The sequence below is a fragment of the Amia ocellicauda genome, chromosome 9, assembly GCF_036373705.1.
Source record: "Amia ocellicauda isolate fAmiCal2 chromosome 9, fAmiCal2.hap1, whole genome shotgun sequence".
NCBI lineage: Eukaryota > Metazoa > Chordata > Actinopteri > Amiiformes > Amiidae > Amia > Amia ocellicauda.
The window spans coordinates 25501932-25525601 of NC_089858.1; the positions used below are offsets into that span (position 1 = coordinate 25501932).

The 23670-nt window shown below is 38.6% G+C and overlaps 3 protein-coding genes across 7 annotated transcripts in view; 1 reads left to right on the forward strand and 2 right to left on the reverse strand.

Moving 5' to 3' along the window:
• The window catches only part of ndrg4 (NDRG family member 4), a 49616-nt gene extending 43717 nt beyond the window's left edge, over positions 1-5899 (forward strand). For all 5 annotated transcript variants that reach the window (XM_066713857.1, XM_066713858.1, XM_066713859.1 and 2 more), the window contains one exon: positions 897-5899. In XM_066713857.1, coding sequence (XP_066569954.1) covers positions 897-1051 — 155 coding nt within the window. In that variant the 3' untranslated portion in view covers positions 1052-5899. The remainder of the gene's footprint in view (positions 1-896) is intronic.
• Positions 5900-6942: 1043 nt separating this feature from the next.
• Positions 6943-9490, reverse strand: LOC136758221 (olfactomedin-4-like). Its single transcript, XM_066712489.1, has 4 exons — positions 9280-9490; positions 8680-8898; positions 8207-8363; positions 6943-8025 (listed from the first exon to the last, which is right to left on the reverse strand). Exons 1-4 carry the CDS (start codon positions 9343-9345, stop codon positions 7199-7201), a joined length of 1269 nt encoding a protein of 422 aa, XP_066568586.1. The 5' UTR covers positions 9346-9490; the 3' UTR covers positions 6943-7198.
• Positions 9491-15366: 5876 nt separating this feature from the next.
• On the reverse strand, positions 15367-16320 carry LOC136758261 (olfactomedin-4-like). Its single transcript, XM_066712517.1, has one exon. It carries the CDS (start codon positions 16272-16274, stop codon positions 15498-15500), a length of 777 nt encoding a protein of 258 aa, XP_066568614.1. The 5' UTR covers positions 16275-16320; the 3' UTR covers positions 15367-15497.
• Between the last annotated feature and the right edge of the window lie 7350 nt (positions 16321-23670).

Genomic DNA, 23670 nt, shown 5'->3' on the forward strand with positions numbered 1-23670 from the left:
AAACTAGTGCTACTGATATTTAGACAGTAATTGTTCAGTTTATAAATTATACATCTCACATTGTCAATGCTAAAAGTATTGGGCTGCTTTCAACACAACTCCCTGAACTAACCATGGCTGCTTAAAATGTCTTGTTCTTCTTTTTTTTTTTTTTTTTTTTCTTTCATCACTTTAACTCTGCTTGGGTTGTTCCACACTGCATGGCTGGTTTTCCCCACACTTTGGTGATAGAGGGACCTTTTACTTAAGCTCAGGTTTATTCTTCCTTGAAACTCTACAGGTCTTTTGACACATCTCAACAATTAAATCTCAGATTTTTATACAGAAATTGAAATTGATTATCACATCGTATTTCAAATGGCATTAACTAAACAGACAAGTATGCATTTTTTGGTTGAGCAACAGAAAAAGTAAATGCAAGTAACAACTTTATACTGTGTTTGAGTAATGGTCAGAGCAGGGATATATGCGTCCATAATGATGTGGCCAGCAAGCTTTACAAAACTCCTACACTCTACTTCCACAGGAGTTACACCTTAGAAAGCAACAGTATTGAGGTTGGGAAAAGTTTTTTGTTTTAATTAATGGTTTTTAATGTGTGTTTTAATGAGAGTCAATGTTATGTTTATTCATTTATGTTGGGGCTTTACAAAGAAGAAGGAAAGCAACATCAGGAATACACCAGGAGAAGAGTCCTAGAGGAGTCCTATTGTGCTTTGATAGATCAATTCTGTTTCAGGACAAATGTGTGCAGTCAGAAATGGTTTATCTGCAGAAATGCCATCAATTTACACGGTTCCATTGAACCAAAGGAAAATAAACCAATTTCAATTTCTGTATTCCTCACTGGTCTACAGCAGTGGCAGGCTGACCTTCGTTGATTCTCTCCTTTGCAGTGCCCTCCGCTAGTATGACTCGTCTGGCCCGTTCGCGGACCGCCTCCCTGACCAGCGCCAGCTCCGTGGATGGCCCTCGCACCCGGGCGTGCACCCACTCGGAGAGCAGTGACGGCGTGGGTCAGATCAACCACACCATGGAGGTGTCCTGCTGAAGACTCACAGCAGAGTGACTGACAGACACAGGGAGAGGCCGCGGCTTACTACAAGGGGCACTCGTGCCGAGTCGCTGTATCGGAAAGTCAATAACCCTTCCCCCCGTTCCTTCCCTCCTCTCCCTTTTGCTCTGTAACTTGACACGAAATGTATTCCTTAACTTAAAAACAGTAGCCATTGTTTCTAGCTGGTTTCACGTGATGGTTGTTTGTATTTTGCAATGTCCCCCGCCCCCCCCTCCTGCCTTTCATATCCTGTTCCTTGCTCTCTATCATCCCTGTATAAATAAATATGCTATGTCAGAGGTGATGGAGGTAGGGACCTTAATATGAACTCCAGCCTTTGGGTGTTTTCAGATTGCATTTGAGAAGGTTGTTGCTGGGGCATAACTTTAAGTACTTTTGGTTCTTCCATACTGACATCATCTGTAGAGCACCACACTGTTAAGAAAAGGCTATGGATCATATCCTAGGTGTACCTGGGAATTCAAACGTGGCAGCACACAAAGCCATTCATGTTGGCTTGGTAGCTTTTACAATTTCTGCTTTAATCACGTGGTTTTGGGATCTTTCTAGGTCATATAAGAAAGATGTATAATTATTTCCCTTAAAATATTTCCGAGCAAGAAAGGTGATTCTATTCTTTGTCAAGCTGAAATCTTGACTTTACTGTAATGTTGTAACCTGTAATTCAGACTTTTGCAATTCTTAAGCATGTACCTTTAAAGATCTCCTGACAGTATTTGGTGAGAACTTGATGGTTCCAGTGTATGAACCATTGCATGAACTAGTTTGCACATACTGGTTGCATGAAATACAGTTTTGTAATCTGCATGAGGAGCTATCTGCGTCTGGTAGTAACTGTGAGGCTTCCAACCAACTCTTTGGTCTTGTTTTCATCTCACTCAAATGGCACTACAAAGCTGTAATTTAATGGCATGATGTATTATTTATTGTGGACTGAGCAGGCCGCAGTGATCTGTGTGGGAAGAACTGAGACAATTAAACTGAGATTGGCGAGATTATAGACCAGGAGTGAAATTATATTGCTAAGGGCAGGTTGTGGGGTACTACCAGATATTAATGAACTCAAACTAAATAAGCATGTCCTTAATCAGTCCATGTTGATATTATATGGTGGCTCAGTGGTGACAAAGATGTCATGCTGCCATGTTGCTCTTCAGAAACATACCCAGTATTTGCCCAGGACAGCAGAAGTTATCTGACAGCTTTGACACAACGCTGGCCTTACTGCTGGAAATCAGCAACTAGCAATAATCTACCATATTGACAGACCTATAGATTTGGCTTAGTAGAAATCTACCTGGCCAGTAGGAATGGTAGTGTTAATGATAACGAGAAAATAGAGATTCAGATACATAGTATCAGTAGATACATATGACATATGAACAAGACTTCCATGGTATCAGCCAGTGAGAATCCAGCGAAGCAAAGCTGGCAGGTCCGAATTGAGGCGTTTGTTTTGCCAGTGATCAGCTCTCAAAGGTCTTCTCAAAATGACAATCACATTAACCATATACCAAAAGTGACATTGAGGCTGTGGCAATGCCAAATTTGACCAGCTGAGGATTATTTCCCCTGAGCCAGACACTCACGGCTTGTTATCAGAGCGGCAGGTGGTCAATTACATTTCGAGTTTCCCCACAATGAGAAGTTGGTTGTTTTCATGACATTTATACCAAAGGGGAAGTAAGAATAGTGACTTTACACTGTGGGGAGGTCTGACCATAATTTACCATCTAGAAGAAAATTATATAAAAAATGCATTTCATAGTGATCCTAAATAAACTATGAAGTGAAATGCATTAAAATAAAATTACAAATCCAATGGAGACATTTAATATTTATTCAAAGCACATAAGACTCATGCAAATATTACATTTAAATTATACATTTTTAATCAGTAATTAAAATATGTTCCTTGGGGCTACACAAGGATTTTTGTTTTGTACAGTTTTTCTGCAACAAAAAACATAGTTTCCATTCTAGAGTAAAGTCACTGTCAACATTTTTCTATGAAGGAAGGTTTACTAAAAGATAAAATAAGTCAACTACCAACCTTTTTATTTATTTGTTTCTATTTTTTAAACCAATGTGCAAGTATTTCCCCAAGTATTGTTATAAAAACATGTGTTGCCACTGAGTCCCAGGTATTAGTTGGTGTAGTGGTTCATAGCTTTTGTTGCGAGTGGTTCTCTTAGACACTCATTCTTTGTAGCAGTTTTTCACATTAGCTTGAATGTCAACTCCACAGCCAGCCTTTATGTAATTGGCTGGTTAACACAGCAGGGGATTAACAGCTGTCTATAAGGGGTGGGGCTATTAGAGCCTAAAGCTCTGAGCTCAGAATGTAGGGCACCTCCCCCAAAGCACTTGTGCCCTGCCCCTCATAGATACTATTAATTGCCTTACAAGGGCTATCAGAATAAATGCAATTCCCTTCTATGAACCAAACTGGCACCAGGGGAGCTGTGGGACCAATTGCAAAACAATAATGTTGTATTTTAAGAAAGACATTTTGGATAATGTGGTTAATATTTTTGACTTCAGTGTAAAGCATTTAACAGAGAAATCAATATTAATCAGATTATTTAAGTGGTATGTAACTACATAACAAAGTAATTGGTGATATCTTATTATTGGTTACATGGGTGGGTGGCCCATTTTTCCCTTTAGGAAATGTGAATTATACTGTAGCATAATGAGCACTATTGCCAGGGACAGTGGTCACCCCACAACAACAACAACAACAACAAAACAAAACAAAACAAAAGTCAGTCTAAATCACTAGTAAGAGACATGGACTCAATCAAATCTATTGAGGTGGAAAACAACAGCAACAGATACCAAGCTAACCTCCTTGACATTTAGCTGTAGTTGAGACCTAGCTGAAATTCTCCTTCAATAGAATGATCTGGACATTGTTGGCCATTTAGAGCTGATGTTATAAGACAAGGAGAAGTCCCGCAGCCAATATGTCTTTGTGTGGGGGTCTCCTCTGCCAATTTTAAAGCCATCTTTCTACCAGCAAAGCCTTCTCTTATTGAAGAAATCTGAATACTCAAGGTCCCTTCCTCCCCCTCCATCCAGCTCATCTCCCTTCCAATACTCCTTGTGCTGTACATTACGCTGACTCTATATCGCACGAGCGCTGCCTGTCTAGGTTTGCTTAACAGCTTTTGCTCTTTGCTCTGTTCTCTGTATTGACTCTTTCGCTTCTTCTGCATTTTTTTTTTTCTTTTCCCTATTCCACCCCATTTGCACTACGGGGTGCCACCACAACTCCAACCACAGTCTAAAGATGCTATGTTTAAAAAAAAAAAAACACCTGTCCCACTGATTTTAAACATTTTATTTTTGTGACGCAATAGATTAATGGTGTGCAATCGGTCAGAGATGTTGTGATTCCCTTTTCAAATTTTGTATTCATTGGCTTATTTATTTTCAGCAGCAGAGCGCACAAAATAATTTTAATTCAGTTTAGGGGTACTGGAAAGTCTGTCTGGTTTAAGCAAATTAAGAAGAAAAGGAATCCACAAGCACTCTGGAAATTCTCTGTGGTGCCGGGGGACCGACTTCCAAAGCAGAGTATTGAGAATGAGAAATAATCTGCCCCTAACACACTTAAACAAAGGTCAGCTGACCAGAACGTTGGCCTTTTACTAATAAAACATTTTCGGAGAGGAGTTTAAGTGTGTGTGCGGGAGATTGTTTCTACTTCTCAAGTTTGTCTGGTTCATCACGCAGAAAGAGTTCTCGGTTATAAGTGGTAAAGGGAATGAACTGGGGAACATTTTAGGAGGAAGAATAGAAATTCAAGTGAAAAGCTCTTACTCAGGTACTATCATCTGGAGTGAACTGAGTGGTGAGAGACTGGGAGCCAGAAGAGAGTGGGCTGTACTGGGAAGGGCTATGGATCTGTGGTGAAGGCACTTTTGCTATAATGGACAGACAGGAGGGAGTGTTCTGGAAGGATGCAGTGTACTCGGGGGAATAGAACAGTGTCTTGAAACATGCTTCAAACATCACCATCTTCTGAAAACAAACAAATTTGGAGATGGCATTTATTCCTACCCTCTCAAGTCTTAAAGGACTGATAAGCTATGCCTGCCTGTCTTTGTGAAATTGTTTGCAAATGTGGTCTGTAACGTCAAGATGATAAACGTCAGTGTTATTTTAACCCACTCTAACATCCAAGCCCAGCTTTCTAACCACTAAGCTTGCCATACTCCTGCATAAGCCTAGAATTAGATTGAAAGCCGAATGTATAGCTTGATATGATGACATCTCTGGTTGAATTGCACAAACTGTCTTCATTGTCTTGAGGTGCTGTACAAGGTCCTTTCAATGTGCTTCCCTCCCACCCACCCCCAGAGATTTGGTGTTCTAATTATTGAGCTTTTGCGCTGTAGATACTTGGCATTTTTAGAGCGATAACTGAGGTATGTATTCAATACTAGTCTAGTATTGTGATGAATACAGTATTTCTGTTCCTCTTCCTTGATTCCACTCTTTTTTATATTATAAACCGTGTTCTTCTGTGGTTTAGTCGTTCCTGTGTGGATTTTATTATAATTATAATTATTATTAATATTCTGATTATTATTAAGTTTTATTTTTTAGTCTTTTTTGTTTTCTTTTTGTATTCAGCAATAAGTTGTTCTGTTCTCTTGCCATCTTGTGGGTGTCTCTACAAGCTCTAAAGTAGCCCACAGCAAGTAGGTGCCACAGTAAATTGCTTAATTATAATTCTGAAGTATTATATAAACGGTGTCACTGTTGATGTACTAAATTATAATCAACAATAAAGAGATTTATGTCAACAAAGCTGTTTAATTCCCTGTTTGTTCCCAACATAGTGTGCTTATTACATTTAGGAGTTTGGTCTACATTGTAAGCATCAGAATACACTTTTCAGGTGCAGATGGAATCCCAACTATTTTGACGCCAATATCCTGTGTTTAAAATCTCTGCAGCTAAAATGCTTCTTTGTGAGGATTAGCGATAACCAAATCAATAGAGAGAACTTTACAATTCATGTTAAAGGTTCATTAATGGAGATATGTCTGTTCATGCAGTCTCACCCACGCCAAGTCAACTATCAAGTTGTGCTGGGAAGGAGTGGGCTTGTACAAGAACAATGAGCTCTCAAATCAGGGCTATGTAAATAATTCAGTCACTGGAACAGTACTTCTGAAACCATAATTATTAGCTGGCCTTAAGTTGTGGGCATTTTCAACTAATGCAACATGCTGCAGTATGATTATCTTCTATAAAGCACTCATTAGATCCTGGACATGTTAATTGTTTAATGACTTCTTTATTCCTGTGGGAAATTAGCACTTCAATTAAACAAAAGCAAAAAAAAAAGCATCTGAAATTCATATCCTTTTAAGCAAAAGGTTAGAAGGGCTTTCTGAGTCCACCACCCATAATTGGTATTTGTTGCTCACTAATTTAAAAAAATATATGAAAGCACTGAGGGCAACAATAACAAGAAAGGAGTAGATTGGATGAGAAAATGGTTTTGATAAATCTAATTTTGGTTAAATTTGTAGCAACACATTTTCTTCTTAAAATATGACATACCATTTAAGAGGATGAATGCGATCCTTTGAAGACTGCAGTGTGTATGTAAACTACTGTAAGGCACATGGGTTGTCTGATTTCACAAGTATGGAAAGATATTGGTGGTTTGTTTTAGTAACTCTTCTAAATGTTGATTCCCCTTCTCAGATAAGGTTTGGAAATGGTAGAGAATTGATAAGTCTAGCAGTAAAAGTGGCTAAAGTATTTTATTTTTTTCTTTGCTTTTTTCTTCTGTGTGATTTGCCACATGATATTAGATTTCCAGAAACAAGTACGTCATGTCATGTTATCATTATTTTATTTTATCTAGTACAGTTCTTGTACAAAACCCACACGGAAAGTACTGTATGGTTACCTTAAGGAAAAGACAAACAATCAACAAAACCATATTAAATGAGAAAAAAACTAAAAATGCTTTTAAACAGATGAGCTTGTTTTAAGTATATAGTACATATTTAGTTTAGGACTATCTGCAGGTGGTTGTCTGTTGTTGATACATTTCAACCAGGCACTAGATGAATGAACTGCTTAATAAGGCTACCCGAACACTGACTGGTAGGTGAGGATGTAGGCATCATTGTAGACATACAGGAGGTGATCGCGTGGGTTGTAGTTGAGGTACTGGACGATGCCTGACACCTTCCTAAAGCGAATGCTGAGGTTACCTCTCTCCATGCCTGTAGTGGTGTCTAAGGCATAGAAGATCTCCTCAATATCCTTGTCAACATAGCGGGTGGCATAAAGCACACCGCAGGCCATGAATGTGTTGCTGATGGCCTTCTTGAACAGAGAGGTGTTCCAGGTTTGGAGAATGTTAAGAGTGATGCTGGCATTGAGTCGGCTGAGAACGACATTGCCAAAGTTGGCTTCAGAAGCATAGACCACCCAGAGCCCAGACTCATCGGTAGACAAATCAATATCTGTGTAGGTGTAGCAGGAAGTGAGATGGCAATAAGGAAACTTGTTATTATAACCTGCCCCTGGCAGTTCCACAGAATGTATGCTTTTGGTTGTCATGTCAAAGCGACACACTTTAGGATAATTGTAGCAATTGTAATACAAGGCATTGTCATACATGACAGAGCCAGGGCCTATTAAAGAGTTTGTAGTGGGGTTGGAGGCAGTAATCGTGACATCGCCAGCATTCTTGCTTACTATCAGGGCACTATGGCTGCTGTAGGTGCGGATGTAGTTTGCGTAGACATTGCTGCTGGTCAGTACCACCAGCCAGTACCAGCCTTCCTTACCAGGGGCTGGTTTGGGGTCCATTCCCCATGAGCCATAAGGATAGGAGGTCCCATATTCAGTTTCCATCTTGCTGTGGGGTCCGGTTACATTCAGTAGACGCCCAAAAGGGCAGTTACCTAGGAGAAAACCATTGTGCAGTTTAGCTGTAATATATATACCAAACCTACCCTGGACTGGAACCTACTTATTCAACCTAGATTACTTTTATAACCCTCAAGGACCATCTTAAGAGAGATTGCCTTGTTTCTTGTACTTAATTTGGTCCCAGTTTGTTCTCTTCAGCCACTCAGTGCTTACCTGGTGCAAGGGTGGTGTATGGGGCAGGGCTCATCATCAGCTGAGTCTCACAATATGTGATATCTGTCTGCAGCCTTTTGTTCTCCTGCTGTTTCTTGAACACCTGCATCCTGTCAAATTCAGCAAGTTTCTCCATGTGAGATCTCAGGACCTGCACCTGAAGTAGAAGCAGTTTTTTTGTCAGAGTTGAATACCCACATAAGTCCTCAGAAACATATTCTGCACCTGGTCAATGGATCGGAGTTGGGATTGTTGGATCATCACAGGTCTGTATTTGTCTTGCATCTCCTAAATTCCGCTATGTTTTCTCATTTCTCTTTAGTCACAGTAACTTCACCTTCTTCAGCCTCTTCCTCTGAGTGCCAGCCCAAATATGACACTGAGCTCTGGATTGAGTAAGTGTGATAGGATCTGAGAGACAATGTTTATCCTACCACAAACACTTATTTCTATATTAGGCCATGACTATATACCTGTGGAGCTAAGTCGTCAGTGAGAGCCCGATGGCTGCGGCTGGTGCTATTGAGCCTGAGGAGGAGGTCACCGATCTCACTCAGTTCGATCTCGATGATCCTCAGGGAGATGACACTGTAGATCCCGTCATCGTTCTCCTCATCCAGGTTCCTCACATCTCTCTGCAGGTTGAGCAGCCGGTAGTGCAGGCTGTCCAGAAGAATCTCCACTTCCATCAGCTACCAAAGCACAGAGAGGACAGCACTGTGGATTCACTGGAATACGTCTGCGGTGCAAGTGAATGGTTGTGTTCTTCCTTTTCAATTATCAATAGAAATAGTTAATGGTCAAAATGTAATAATGATACATTTTATTTCAACAGTAACTAAATGATTATACATAATAATTGGACACAATACCATTTTATATATTTAGATTATTAAATGTAATTTTGTGGTGTAACATTATTGTGTTCATTACTAAACGAAAATTGCTGAAAACTGTCAAACTACATATCAAATAATTCCAATTTAAAGTCAGTAATTGTTAATTAGCTTGGGTCACTGGCACAATCCTCCTGTTAACACAAGAGAAAGGAAGCAACGTCCTGTTCATGATACCCGTTCTTTAGTGACAGTGTGAGTACAGTTAGCGGAGGTTCTGTCAATTTGATGGAGTTTCTGCATGGGGAAAACCTGGCCCACATTCTTCAGATCACAGAAGCAGTTTGTTGGAGCAGAGGCTTGCTGACCCTGTTGGGAAAGTCGAGGGGAGAATAATTACCCCAGGAGAACCCTACACTTCTTAACTCACACCTTAAGGAACAAATGCTACCAGTTAAGGAATTTCAGTTGTATTATAGTATTGTCTGTTTTGCTTTTTTAAATAAAACATTGTACCCTGTAATCAGTTTTATTTAACACCATTTACAATGTCATTTTAATATATGAGTAATCACAGACCCAGATTAGCACTTTTCTTGGATTACCCTACCTAAAATATCATCGGGTAGACTAGGACTAGTGCTAATCAGAGTCTGTGAAACCAGCCCTTAAAGTTACAAAGATAATTCAATAAATAAAAACATCATACATATTAATGAATTGATAATTTCAAACATGCAAAATCCTGGATAAGGGACTAATTAAAAAATAAAAAATAAAAAAGTGAATAGAAAGAAGCAAGAGAAAGAGTGATAAACAAACATAAACTTTATAAATTGTTCTTCTGAAGTAATTACAATAGGGCTGGATGAAGGCAGAAGAACTACATTTTTACACAATTAATGTATAGAAGATACATCACATACTACGTGCTGTGGCTCTTTTAATCGTGAGTCCTTACCTTGGTTGTGCTGAAGAGGAGCAGTAGAAGCAAAGCTGAGGAGAGGACTGTGGGCTTCATTGTCTCAGTTTTGACAGACTGACAGCAGAGCACTGACTGTGTCTGAGACAAAGCAAAAGGAGAAACTCCCTGTTTCAGCACATGACTGGGTGGGGCCTTTAAGATGTCTGTATAAAAAATAGCACAGATTAAACCACTGGTGTTTCATTAAGATTCTAAATTAATACAATTAGTACATATTTTCATCCCATTACACAAATAAATCTTTGTTTTCAATAAATTAATCATAGAACAACTATGTTTTAATAGTGAAATATATTGTAGTGCTAGAAGAAAAAAAAATCATTGATTGAAATAGATAATATAACAGGAAACAGGAAGACCTGTTACTATTATCGCCGGCTTAATGCCGATTTTGCACAGCCGTTTATACTATATACCGATGCCAGTCTGGATGGGTTGGGGGCTGTCTTGTCCCAAGTTCAAGACGGGAAGGAGCGAGTCATTGCATATGCGAGCCGCAGCCTGCAGCCCCCAGAGAGAAACGACCAGAATTATAGCTCTTTCAAATTGGAGCTATTGGCGCTGAAATGGGCTGTAACTGACCGTGGACAGACCAGGACCCCAGGAGGCTGAGCAGGGTGAGGAGTTTCTATGGGCACGATGGCAGCAGGAAGATCCCACGATTCGGCAGGTGCGGGAGTGGGTGGCTACAGGACAGTTGCCTTCCTTGGCTGCACAACAGCCTTGTTGCCTGAAGCAAAGAGGATCCATCAAATATGGACAGAGCTCAAGGTCTGCAAGGATATGCTGATGTGGAGGCGGTCCACTGGTGGGGAAGGAGCAGCGCAGATCATCATACCTGGAGCCGAGGGAGAGGACTGTGGACCAAATACCACGAGGCGGCCAGTCACGTGAGTAGCCTATGCACTACTTTTGGTTCTGGATGGGGAGGACTCCAGGCGATGGGCGACCAAGTGCGCCCAGTGTTCCTGGGCCAAAGCGCAACTGGAGGGAGGTGCCCCCTTACTGCCTATTGTGACCTCATACCCCTTAGAGATATTGGCTATCAACCACCTGTTGCTGGGAAGGCCTGAGGATTATTTTCCTTATATCCTCGTTATTATTGACCGGTTTACCTGATACGCGTGGGCAGTGCCTGTTCATGACCAGACAACGGCCACTATGGTTAAAGCCCTATGGAACACTGTAATACAGCCATTTGGCTGCCCGGAAAGGTTTCATAGTGATTTGGGGGGTAGTTCCAAATCACAATTAATGACTGATTTAACAAACAAGAATTGGATACGGAAGAGCAGGACCACCCCTATCATCCTCAAGGTAATGGAGCCTGCAAACGCATGAACCAGTCCCTGTTGGGGACCTTGGGGGAGGCGGAACAACGCCATTGGCCCGATAAGCTTCCTGAATTGATACACGCTTATAACAATGTAATGCATGAAAGTACCGGTTACTCACCCTTCTTCCTTTTGTTTGGAAGGCAGGTTCAGCTCTCTGTAGATGTGGCCACGGGGGCCTTACCATCAGAGACGCCACAAACATTGGGGGGGTGGGTGGCCAGTCATAATCGGAAGTTGCAGTACGATGAGGCAGTCGACGCCAGGACCGGTGGGCCAAGAATGTCCCCTTTGTGCCGGGAGAGAGAGTGCTGGTTAATAACTTTTGCAGGAGGGCTCAGGGTAAATTTGCCCCTTATTGGGTGAATTTTTTTGTTCTCTAATTGTGTTTTGATTTGTTTTTCTATATTATTCACTTTGATTATTATTCTATTATCACTATGGTTTGACTTGATTGGTTTATTGTTTTTACTTCACATTCACGTATGTTTCGTTGATTGCACAGGACACTGACAGCCAATGTGGTGCACCTGTTTCATTAAATGGTGCCCCATCCTTCATTCACAGCCAGTACAACTGTTTACAATTGCACATAGACTCCCTTTATAAAAGCCTGCCTTGGTTAGATGAGGAGAGGAGCATATTATTGTAGAGTATTTTTGTATTTTTAACTTTTGTATGATTTTTTAGTAATTACTGCCCTGTTTTTATTAAAGGCATTTTAATTGTATTTTAGTAAATTGGATTAAGCCCTGTGGGCACTGCAAACTTTGTGCCCTGCTAGTTGCCCCCCTCTTTTGTCTGGAATGTATTGTTGACCTCTATTGTGTAGAATAAACATTCTTTATATTTGACTTCCGGAAGCCTGTGGTGTATGGATTGAGATCCAGCCGAACCTGCACGGGGAGTATTGGTGGCTGCGAGTTCCCATCTCGCCATAATAAACGTAGGTGGTGTAGTTTAATTTGTGTTTTGGGTTCAGTGTTCAATGTCACCCGCTACAGTAACACTTTATATTAGGTATAAAATATTGTATTAATCATTAATAATTCCACTCATACGTTATCAATAAACCTTTATAATTGATAATTTATTAAAAATAGTAATAATAATAAAATAATAATAATAATCAAAATAGTGTTTTGGAAATAGCTTTTTAAAATCTTGATTATAAATTATAAATCATATCCTATAAAGGTTTATTGATCATTTCTAAATCAAAATATTAATGGTTCCTTGCAGTTTTATAAACTATTTACCAATCATTTATTAATGACACCGTAATAGAAAATGTTTCCTGTATAAGTATAGATTGTGCTGTAGGCAAAGCACCTATAGATGATCTTCTGCTCCCATAATATTTAATTTAAGGAGTTTTATTTTCTAAATATCAGGGACCCAATCCTTATCTTCTTGCTGGACATGTATACATGATCTTTACCTTTCATTTAGTGATATGAAAGCTGTAGCAGTGAGCTGAGCTAATTAACTCCCAAATTAGCTTAAATCATGGACTACCTAATATTATTTTAGGTAGAGCAGTCAGAGAAAAGTGTTAATCAAGGTCTGTGAAACCACCCAGTGGAGTTTAAAAACTAAAAAATCAAACTAAACATATTTTTTACACATTCAGAATTTTTGTCTTGTCTTTTTCCCTTTTCTTTCTTTTTCATTTTTATGTTTAGTTTTGGAGAAGTGCTGAATGTCTGCCAGTACTGTATTAATGCAAAATCGGAGGTTGGTCTTGGATTAATGAAAGGAATTCCTATTTTTTATGCTTATCTGTTTAATTTAGTTCCTCTTTTCTGTGTGGTTGTAATTTTTAATGCGTAGTTGGATAACCACCAGAAATCTGTCTATTTATTCTAATATTCAGCATTTTTCCTGATGCTTATGAATAGGTATTATTAAGATATGATGATGATTTAGAATACATAAATTACTGTATTCCAGGTTTCTTTCATATCTTTATGTAATGTATTTTTCAAACAAGAAACATTGCCTCTACAAGGATAATTACGATTATAATATCTGTTCTGAGACAAAGAGCTAATCAAATCTTTGACCTACCCAGGAATCACAAAGTACAAATCTGTACCCTATTGCAATTTAATTTATTTTTGGAAGCCAATTTTATTTATATCTCATTTATTTATTTATCTCATGTGAAGTCATACAGTCATGGGCAGTGGCTTTTATTTCAACATACATAAATCATTAGGTTGTAATACTAATAATTAATATTAATTATTATTATTATTATTATTATTATTATTATTATTATTATTATTATTGCTCTTGCATATGGTAAAATGTTGTCCACCCCATGGAACATCTGTTGTGGACAGTACTACAACAGTAATTTTGGTGCTTAATGCAAAATGCTTGGTGATATTATGAATATGTCTAGATTTGTATTCCCCCTGACATAATGTACAAGGAATAAAGTGAAATTTTTTTTTTATAAACAATTCCCTTAAATATATTTTTATAAACAATTCCCTTTAATGTGTTCAAGTTTATATTTTAGTCATGTCAGTAATTGTAGTATTTCTGATTTTTAAATAGTAAAATATAGATCTTGTTAGTTTGTGTCCTAACACTTTTCATCAAGGGACACAAAAAGTAGACCCTAAAATCAACAATCGCTTAGCTGGGTGGCAGTAGCTGCAAATCTCAAAATCTCAAGAAGAAAGTGTTTATAACGTATTACATTTGAGGATTTCACAGTTGAAACCTCGTATACGTATTTAATTCAAATATTTAGTGACATATAAGAAAGTATAAGTGGGAGGAATGCACATATGCAGAGATATTTTCTGTAAGCTGTTGTTTTGTTTTTTCTGATACTTTAATATTGGTTTGGCGAAGCCAAATAAATAAATAAATCACGACCGGAACTTTAAATTCGATGGTTGAAATGAAACACATTTAGATCAAAAAATGTATACCCCTACTCACTAATACTTGTGGCTAGATAGCTTGTTAACCTACCTTACTGGTGCTGGACTGGATGACTGACTTCAAATCTTTAATTGACTGACCAACCGTAACCTCAACGACACACAGTGTGATTGGCCCGTTGAGTGTTGTGGGCGGAATGCTGGACATTCAAATGTATTGCTCCTTTTTTCCATGACAGCCTACAAAATTTTTACTCTAACGAATGCCTTTTTAAAAGTAGCAAAGTACAATACTTAACTCAAAACATACTTCAGTAAAAGTAAAATTACCAAATTTGAAAAATACTCAAAAAATTACACGAAAGTACACGAAAAGCTACTCAATTACAGGTGCGAGAGTTGTTGTAATTCATACTTTCCACCCATGAAATGTATTTTTAAAATAAAATGTATATATAAAAAATGAATTTTATAGACAGGTGCAGTCGCTAAAGCTGTAAGTCAATCAAATGCTTGTACCTTTTTGGTCAATAATTTAAAAAAGTAAATAGCAGAGCTTGTTTAGAAATGGGACTCTAATGAAGTTATCATGAGGTGTAAACAGGTTTTGTAATACAGTCCTACTGTATGATTGGGATTACTTTAGTGTGTATGCAAACTGCTGCAATGCAACTGGGTTGTGTGATTTCACAAGTAATGGAGAAGGTGTAGGAAATCTGTTTTGGCGACTCTTCTCAATGATGATTCCCCTTCTAAGATTAGGGGTTTAGAAATTAGAAAATGTAAGCCTTACACTAAATCTGATGCAAATTGGCTTAAGTGTTTAGATTTGTTTTTTATTTTGGTTTTGTTCTGCAACAGTTCTGCTCACTTTTCTAAGGTTCTTAACCTATTAGTACAGCTGTGTATTTTGCCTGGCTTCACCACATAATATTAGATTACCAGAATAAAATGCTTCATGACATGTTATCATATGTTTATTTAATGTAGCACAGTTCATATACACAGCACACAAACAATGTATTGCAGGATTACCTTAAAGATTGAGACAACAATATACACAAATATTAGCTTAAAATTGTTATACAAAATAAATCTATGCTTTTCTTTATGTTGATAATAAGCTTTCTTTATGTATATAGTTTATCTTTAGTGCCGATATAAAAAAATTATTTGTGGCTAGTTTACTAATATTGATACATTTTAGTCAGACACTTGAATATGTGAATAAGGCTACCCGAACACTGCCTGGTAGGTGAGGATGTAGGCATCATTGTAGACATACAGGAGGTGATCGCGTGGGTTGTAGTTGAGGTACTGGACGATGCCTGACACCTTCCTAAATCGAATGCTGAGGTTACCTCTCTCCATGCCTGTAGTGGTGTCTAAGGCATAGAAGATCTCCTCAATATCCTTGTCAACATAGCGGGTGGCATAAAGCACACCGCAGGCCATGAATGTGTTGCTGATGGCCTTCTTGAACAGAGAGGTGTTCCAGGTTTGGGTAATGTTAAGAGTGATGCTGGCATTGAGTCGGCTGAGAACGACATTGCCAAAGTTGGCTTCAGAAGCATAAACCACCCACAGCCCAGACTCATCGGTCGACAAGTCAATATCTGTGTAGGTGTAGCAGGAAGTGAGATGGCAATAAGGAAACTTGTCATTATAACCTGCCCCTGGCAGTTCCACAGAATGTATGCTTTTGGTTGTCATGTCAAAGCGACACACTTTAGGATAATTGTAGCAATTGTAATACAAGGCATTGTCATACATGACAGAGCCAGGGCCTATTAAAGAGTTTGTAGTGGGGTTGGAGGCAGTAATCGTGACATCGCCAGCATTCTTGCTTACTATCAGGGCACTATGGCTGCTGTAGGTGCGGATGTAGTTTGTGTAGATATTGCTCCTGGTCAGTGCCACCAGCCAGTACCAGCCTTCCTTACCAGGGGCTGGTTTAGGGTCCATTCCCCATGAGCCATAAGGATAGGAGGTCCCATATTCAGTTTCCATCTTGCTGTGGGGTCCGGTTACATTCAGTAGACGCCCAAAAGGGCAGTTACCTAGGAGAAAACCATTGTGCAGTTTAGCTGTAATATATATACCAAACCTACCCTGGACTGGAACCTACTTATTCAACCTAGATTACTTTTATAACCCTCAAGGACCATCTTAAGAGAGATTGCCTTGTTTCTTGTACTTAAGTTGGTCCCAGTTTGTTCTCTTCAGCCACTCAGTGCTTACCTGGTGCAAGGGTGGTGTATGGGGCAGGGCTCATCATCAGCTGAGTCTCACAATATGTGATATCTGTCTGCAGCCTTTTGTTCTCCTGCTGTTTCTTGAACACCTGCATCCTGTCAAATTCAGCAAGTTTCTCCATGTGAGATCTCAGGACCTGCACCTGAAGTAGAAGCAGTTTTTTTGTCAGAGTTGAATACCCACATAAGTCCTCAGAAACATATTCTGCACCAGGTCAATGGATCGGAGTTGGGATTGTTGGATCATCACAGGTCTGTATTTGTCTTGCATCTCCTAAATTCCGCTATGTTTTCTCATTTCACAGTAACTTCACCTTCTTCAGCCTCTTCCTCTGAGTGCCAGCCCAAATATGACACTGAGCTCTGGATTGAGTAAGTATGATAGGATCTGAGAGACAATGTTTATCCTACCACAAACACTTATTTCTATATTAGGCCATGACTATATACCTGTGGAGCTAAGTCGTCAGTGAGAGCCCGATGGCTGCGGCTGGTGCTATTGAGCCTGAGGAGGAGGTCACCGATCTCACTCAGTTCGATCTCGATGATCCTCAGGGAGATGACACTGTAGATCCCGTCATCGTTCTCCTCATCCAGGTTCCTCACATCTCTCTGCAGGTTGAGCAGCCGGTAGTGCAGGCTGTCCAGAAGAATCTCCACTTCCATCAGCTACCAAAGCACAGAGAGGACAGCACTGTGGATTCACTGGAATACGTCTGCGGTGCAAGTGAATGGTTGTGTTCTTCCTTTTCAATTATCAATAGAAATAGTTAATGGTCAAAATGTAATAATGATACATTTTATTTCAACAGTAACTAAATGATTATACATAATAATTGGACACAATACCATTTTATATATTTAGATTATTAAATGTAATTTTGTGGTGTAACATTATTGTGTTCATTACTAAACGAAAATTGCTGAAAACTGTCAAACTACATATCAAATAATTCCAATTTAAAGTCAGTAATTGTTAATTAGCTTGGGTCACTGGCACAATCCTCCTGTTAACACAAGTGAAAGGAAGCAACGTCCTGTTCATGATACCCGTTCTTTAGTGACAGTGTGAGTACAGTTAGCGGAGGTTCTGTCAATTTGATGGAGTTTCTGCATGGGGAAAACCTGGCCCACATTCTTCAGATCACAGAAGCAGTTTGTTGGAGCAGAGGCTTGCTGACCCTGTTGGGAAAGTCGAGGGGAGAATAATTACCCCAGGAGAACCCTACACTTCTTAACTCACACCTTAAGGAACAAATGCTACCAGTTAAGGAATTTCAGTTGTATTATAGTATTGTCTGTTTTGCTTTTTTAAATAAAACATTGTACCCTGTAATCAGTTTTATTTAACACCATTTACAATGTCATTTTAATATATGAGTAATCACATACCCAGATTAGCACTTTTCTTGGATTACCCTACCTAAAATATCATCGGGTAGACTAGGACTAGTGCTAATCAGAGTCTGTGAAACCAGCCCTTAAAGTTACAAAGATAATTCAATAAATAAAAACATCATACATATTAATGAATTGATAATTTCAAACATGCAAAATCCTGGATAAGGGACTAATTAAAAAATAAAAAATAAAAAAGTGAATAGAAAGAAGCAAGAGAAAGAGTGATAAACAAACATAAACTTTATAAATTGTTCTTCTGAAGTAATTACAATAGGGCTGGATGAAGGCAGAAGAACTACATTTTTACACAATTAATGTATAGAAGATACATCACATACTACGTGCTGTGGCTCTTTTAATCGTGAGTCCTTACCTTGGTTGTGCTGAAGAGGAGCAGTAGAAGCAAAGCTGAGGAGAGGACTGTGGGCTTCATTGTCTCAGTTTTGACAGACTGACAGCAGAGCACTGACTGTGTCTGAGACAAAGCAAAAGGAGAAACTCCCTGTTTCAGCACATGACTGGGTGGGGTCCTTAAGATGTCTTTAAGATGTTTAGCACAAATTAAAACCATTGCATTTTCATTCAGATTATAATTCAATGGTCACACTTTACAATAAGGTACCGTGTTTCCTCATGAATTAATATATGAATACCACAGGATAAACACATGAATATGTCATGCACTTCATCTGACTTCTTATGTTAATCACATGAATAACAGGGTTAGGTTTAAGTTTTAGGGTTAGGGTTAGGGTTAAGATTAGGGTATGTGCTCAACATCAGAACTCAGATGATGTTCATGACATATTGATGTTTAAATCCTATGGTATTCATATATTAATTCATGAGGAATTATGGTACCTTATTGTAAAGTGTTACCAATTCAATAAAATCATTAGTACATATTATCATCCCATTACTCACAAAACATTTTTTTTTTGTTTTACTTAAAAAGCTGTAACCTTTGAAGTAATCTTTAAAATGTAACCTTTCAGGCATACATTTTTATACTAATTGCATTCAGATCATACTACAGAATCTGAATCCATTCATGTAACATATGTAGGATTATAGTTTTACATTTAGTGTGTTGTGTTTGATATTCTTATAAACAAACACAATTTTTGAAGAAGATACTGATATATAAAGATATATTAATTAACTTTAATCCATATTGAGTAACACTTTACAATAACTAATTCCTCATTAATGCTGGAAAAACATATTAATACATTGTTTAATTCTTGTGTCTGTAAAATGTATGTAAAGCACTTTGGATACCAGCTAGAAAAGCTCTGAATAAATAAGGGTATTATTATTATTATTATTATTATTATTATTATTATTATTATTATCATCATTGAACACCATGGAATGTGTTGATGACCACCCAACAGACCCCATGAGTGACTGGTGGGGGACCACATGGACGATTCACAGTCAAATTGGGTGCATGGTTTGTGTAGTAGTACATCCCAAACAGCATGGAATACCTATACCCACATATTTCAGTATACATTATAGTTCATAGACTAAATTTATTAATTAATGTGTGAAGACATGATTTATACATAGCATCTACTTAATTTATTAAAAAGGAATTCCATATGAATAAAAGCATTTCAATCATTATGCATTCACATGCTTGAATTACAGAGTTTACAGAGTTGAGGAATTAATGCCCATTATTATAAAGTGTTACCCAATATTCTTTGGCTAGATAACTCATAGAATAACATCATTTTATTGATGAAGGGTAATATATAAATATACACTGCATTGCAAAAGTAATCAGACCCTTCCTATGGTGTCCCATTTTGTGAAGTTACAGTGGCTCTCAAAAGTATTCACCACCCTTGGACTTTTCAACATTTTATTATGTTACAACATTAAATCAGAAAGGATTTAATCAGGAACTTTTGGCACTGTTCAACAGAGAAAATGTCCATAATGTCAAAGTGAAAAATATAATCTACAAATTGTTCTAAATTAATTACAAATACAAAACAGAAAGTAATTGAATGCATAAGTAATCAACCCCTTCAGCCAATATTTTGTAGAGACACCTTTGGCAGCAATTACAGCTGTTTATGTGGATAAGTCTATACCAGCTTTGCACATCTGGACACACAATTTTTGTCCATTCTTTTAAATTGGTTAAGCTCCTTCAAGTTGGATGGGGACCTTTGGTGAACAGCAATTTTCTACTTTTTCCACATATTCTGAATTGGATTGAGGTCCGGGCTTTGACTGGGCCACTCCAGGACATTGACCTTTTTTTTTTAAGCCACTCCAGTGTGGCTTTGGCTGTATATTTGGGGTCATTATCCTTCTGGAAGATGAATCTTCTCCTAAGTCCCAGGGCCCTCATTTATCAATGTTGCGTACGAACAGAAATGTTCATAAACCATGTGTGCAATCATTTCTAAGCAAAGCGTGGGATTTATCAATTTGTACTTATACTTGAGAATGTGGAGAAATTTAAGCACACCTCTGACCATGGGTACACACAGCACCTTGTGGTAGAAATGTCAAACTGCTAATGAAGTACCATACACCAAATGGAGAAAAGATTGACATACTGGACCAAATCATAAACTATGAAGAAAAAAGATAATACATTAATAGTTTATTAATTTATTTATTTTATAGATACTTAAGCTACTAATAGTTTTCTCAGGGTGATATCGAATTCATAAACATGAAACCATTTAAGACTAATTGAATAATAGAATCAAATAGAAAGAGAGTGGAATGTAAGGTTATAGGCAATTTAGTTAAACCAGTTAAATAATATAAAAGGCAACACTGAGGCGTTGTGAATTGTCCAAAATGGCAAATCTTGCATTGCTGGAGGATCTGGCACAAGCTGCATTATGCAGGGAGCGTGTTTTCAATGAGCGTGCAGAATTCTTTGCTGAGAGTGACACTTGGCTTATTAGTAGATTTAATTTTCCAAGGCATATTTTATTGCATCTCTGCAACCAACTCTCTCCAGTATTAGAAAGGGAGACGAAACGCACCAATGTCATCCCAGTCAATACCCAAGTCCTCTCCACCCTGGGATTTTTGGCCACTGGAACATTCCAACTGGAGATTGTGGATCGGTCTGGCATTTCACAACCAACCATGAGCCGAATATTGCCTGCAGTCCTTCATGGCATTATTTCATTGACCCCACAATACATACAGTTTCCATACACTGCTGTGCAACAGGCCAGAGTGAAAAGGGATTTCCATACCATAGTTGGATTTCCAAATGTCATTGGAGCAATTGACTGTACCCACATCGCAATAAAAGCACCATCATTGAACGAATTCAACTTCGTCAACAGCAAATGTTTCCATTCTGTCAATGTGCAGGTCATCTGTGATTCACATTTGCTGGATGTAGAGCCCAAATGGCCAGGTAGGACACATGATTCATTCATTGTGTAGAAAACACATTTACATTGCCCCAGAATTTATTGTCTCACGTTTGATACAATCATCAAGTTCTTTCAATGATTGATTTATCTCTCTCAGGCCATTGCACACATCCTCCAGCTGCCGTTTGAGTCCAATAATTAATTTGTTGATCTCTTCTAGTTGTTTCAGGACTGCGTCAGTCAAAACATGCGGTGCAGCTGAAGCGCTTGCCAAAGAGGACACCCTTTTGTTGGCCTGGGGATCAGAAATGATGCCAGACACTGAAGTCTCTCCAATTATGCTGCCAATGCGCTGGTCCATAGCAGACAGTGAAGAGTTACTCTGCCCCCCTCCTGTTGCACTTATATCCCTTTTGTGGTTCATAGTTTTTTTTTTTTGCATATGTTTTCAAATGAAACCATTTCTTTTTAGTTTCATTAGCTGTTCTGCACTCAGATGAGGCAGAATTTACCACAGCTCTAACCTGTTCCCAAGCAATATTTTTTATCTTATTTGTCAAGCCATTGCTGAGGGCTCCAAAGAGCATGGCTTGTTTTGCTTCCACTTCGGTGATCAAAAGTTCAATTTCTGAAAAGTTTTTTGGTGACATTTCTTGCAGCTTTAAAGGGAAGGCTTGTGACCATAAATGGTCATTTAGGGAGCGGGTCTTTATGTAAATGAGACTCCACATGCACTAGCACAGTGTTTTAGAACATTTTAGATTTGATGCAAGTTTTTTTCTCTCCCATAAAGGTCACTTTTGTGAAGCACCCAGGCTATTGTTGCAATTTGCACAGCCATGGAAGACTGTAACTACTTTAGAGTTGCAATAGGCCTCTTGGTGGCCTCCCTGACTACTGCCCTTGTCGCCTGGATACTTTTTGAGTACGGCCTGATCTAGGCAAATTCACAGTTGTACCATATTCTCTCCATTTCTTAATAATGGACTGTGCTCCGGGGGATATTCAATGCCTTGGAAATGTTCTTAAATCCTACCCCTGATTGGTGCTTCTGAAGAACCTTATTCCGGATTTGCATTGAATGTTCCTTCATCTTCATGATGTAGTTTTTATAAGAATTGTACTAACCAACTGTGGAACACCCAGAGACATGTGTATTTAACCTGAAACCATGTGATCATTGAGCATAGCTCAATCAGGTGTGTCATAGCAAAGGGGGTGATTACTTATGCATTCAAGTATTTTCTGTTTGGAATTAATTTATATTATATTAAGGAGATTGTATTATTCACTTTGACATTATGCACATTTTCTGTGTTGATTATATCCATTCTGATTTCATGTTGTAACAATTGTTCAGCTGAGTATCACTGAAAGCTGAAAACCCAGACCCTCAATCAGAGTCTTCTTCACCACAAACAGTCTCCCTCAAGGAGCAGAAAAGACAATTGTGGTCTCCAATCCTGGTCCTGGAGAGCCCCTGAAAGTATTTAATTCAAAACAATTAAGCAGGTGGTTTGGAAAAAACAGTCATTTAGAAAGCATTGGAGCAATTATCTGAATACCTTCAGATTCCAAGAATTCCCTTGGTTGAGTTGCTTAATTAATGGGAACTCACATGTGTTCCCATTATTTAGAAATTGGCGATTTATGGTGACACCGATCAGCCATAACATTATGACCACCTGCCTAATATTGTGTAGGTCTCCCCTTTCTATCAGAACCAGGATTAACTTTTTCAGCAATTTGAGCTACAGTAGCTTGTCTGTTGGATCGGACTACACGGGCCAGCCTTCACTCCCCACGTGCATCAGTGAGCCTTGGCCACCCATGACCCTGTCGCCCGTTCACCGCTTTTCCTTCCTTGGACCACTTTTGATAGGTACTGACCACTGCAGACCAGGAACACCCCACAAGAGCTGCAGTTTTGGAGATGCTCTGACCCAGTCGTCTAGCCACAGCAGAGTCCTTGACCTCATTCCGGCGCTTACTCAAGACGCATCTTTTCCGACAGCACTTGTAATATTAGTCCTCTATCCCTGCTAGATAGCACTTCACAGTTTTTATTATACTTCTCGCGTTCTTGATTGTTTTCCTCCTTGCTCCCTTTCCTGTAGCCCTTGTCTGTGACCTTACATCTTGACAGAACTTAGCTTTCACCGTCCAGGATGTAGGAAGTCACTTACTGTACTTGTGTAACTTGTAAATTGTAAATTGGAATTTGTAAAATGTATTATTTTGAATTGCTGTTTTAGCTAAATTGAATTTGTAATGATTGATGCCTTGTACTTCACTGTATTTCTGCACTTATGTTGTAAGTCGCCCTGGATAAGGGAGTCTGCCAAGAAATAAAAATAATAATAATAATAATAATAATAATTA

What these genes read in the sequence shown, in the direction of transcription:
- LOC136758261 (XM_066712517.1), bottom strand. Translation starts at nt 16,274, where the DNA reads ATGGAAACTGAATATGGGACCTCCTATCCTTATGGCTCATGGGGAATG.
- LOC136758221 (XM_066712489.1), bottom strand. Translation starts at nt 9,345, where the DNA reads ATGCAGAAACTCCATCAAATTGACAGAACCTCCGCTAACTGTACTCAC. An exon ending in CTGACGACTTAGCTCCACAG is followed by an intron (nt 8,364 to 8,679) that starts GTATATAGTCAT and finishes CTTCTACTTCAG; the next exon opens with GTGCAGGTCCTGAGATCTCA. An exon ending in ATACACCACCCTTGCACCAG is followed by an intron (nt 8,026 to 8,206) that starts GTAAGCACTGAG and finishes GTTTTCTCCTAG; the next exon opens with GTAACTGCCCTTTTGGGCGT.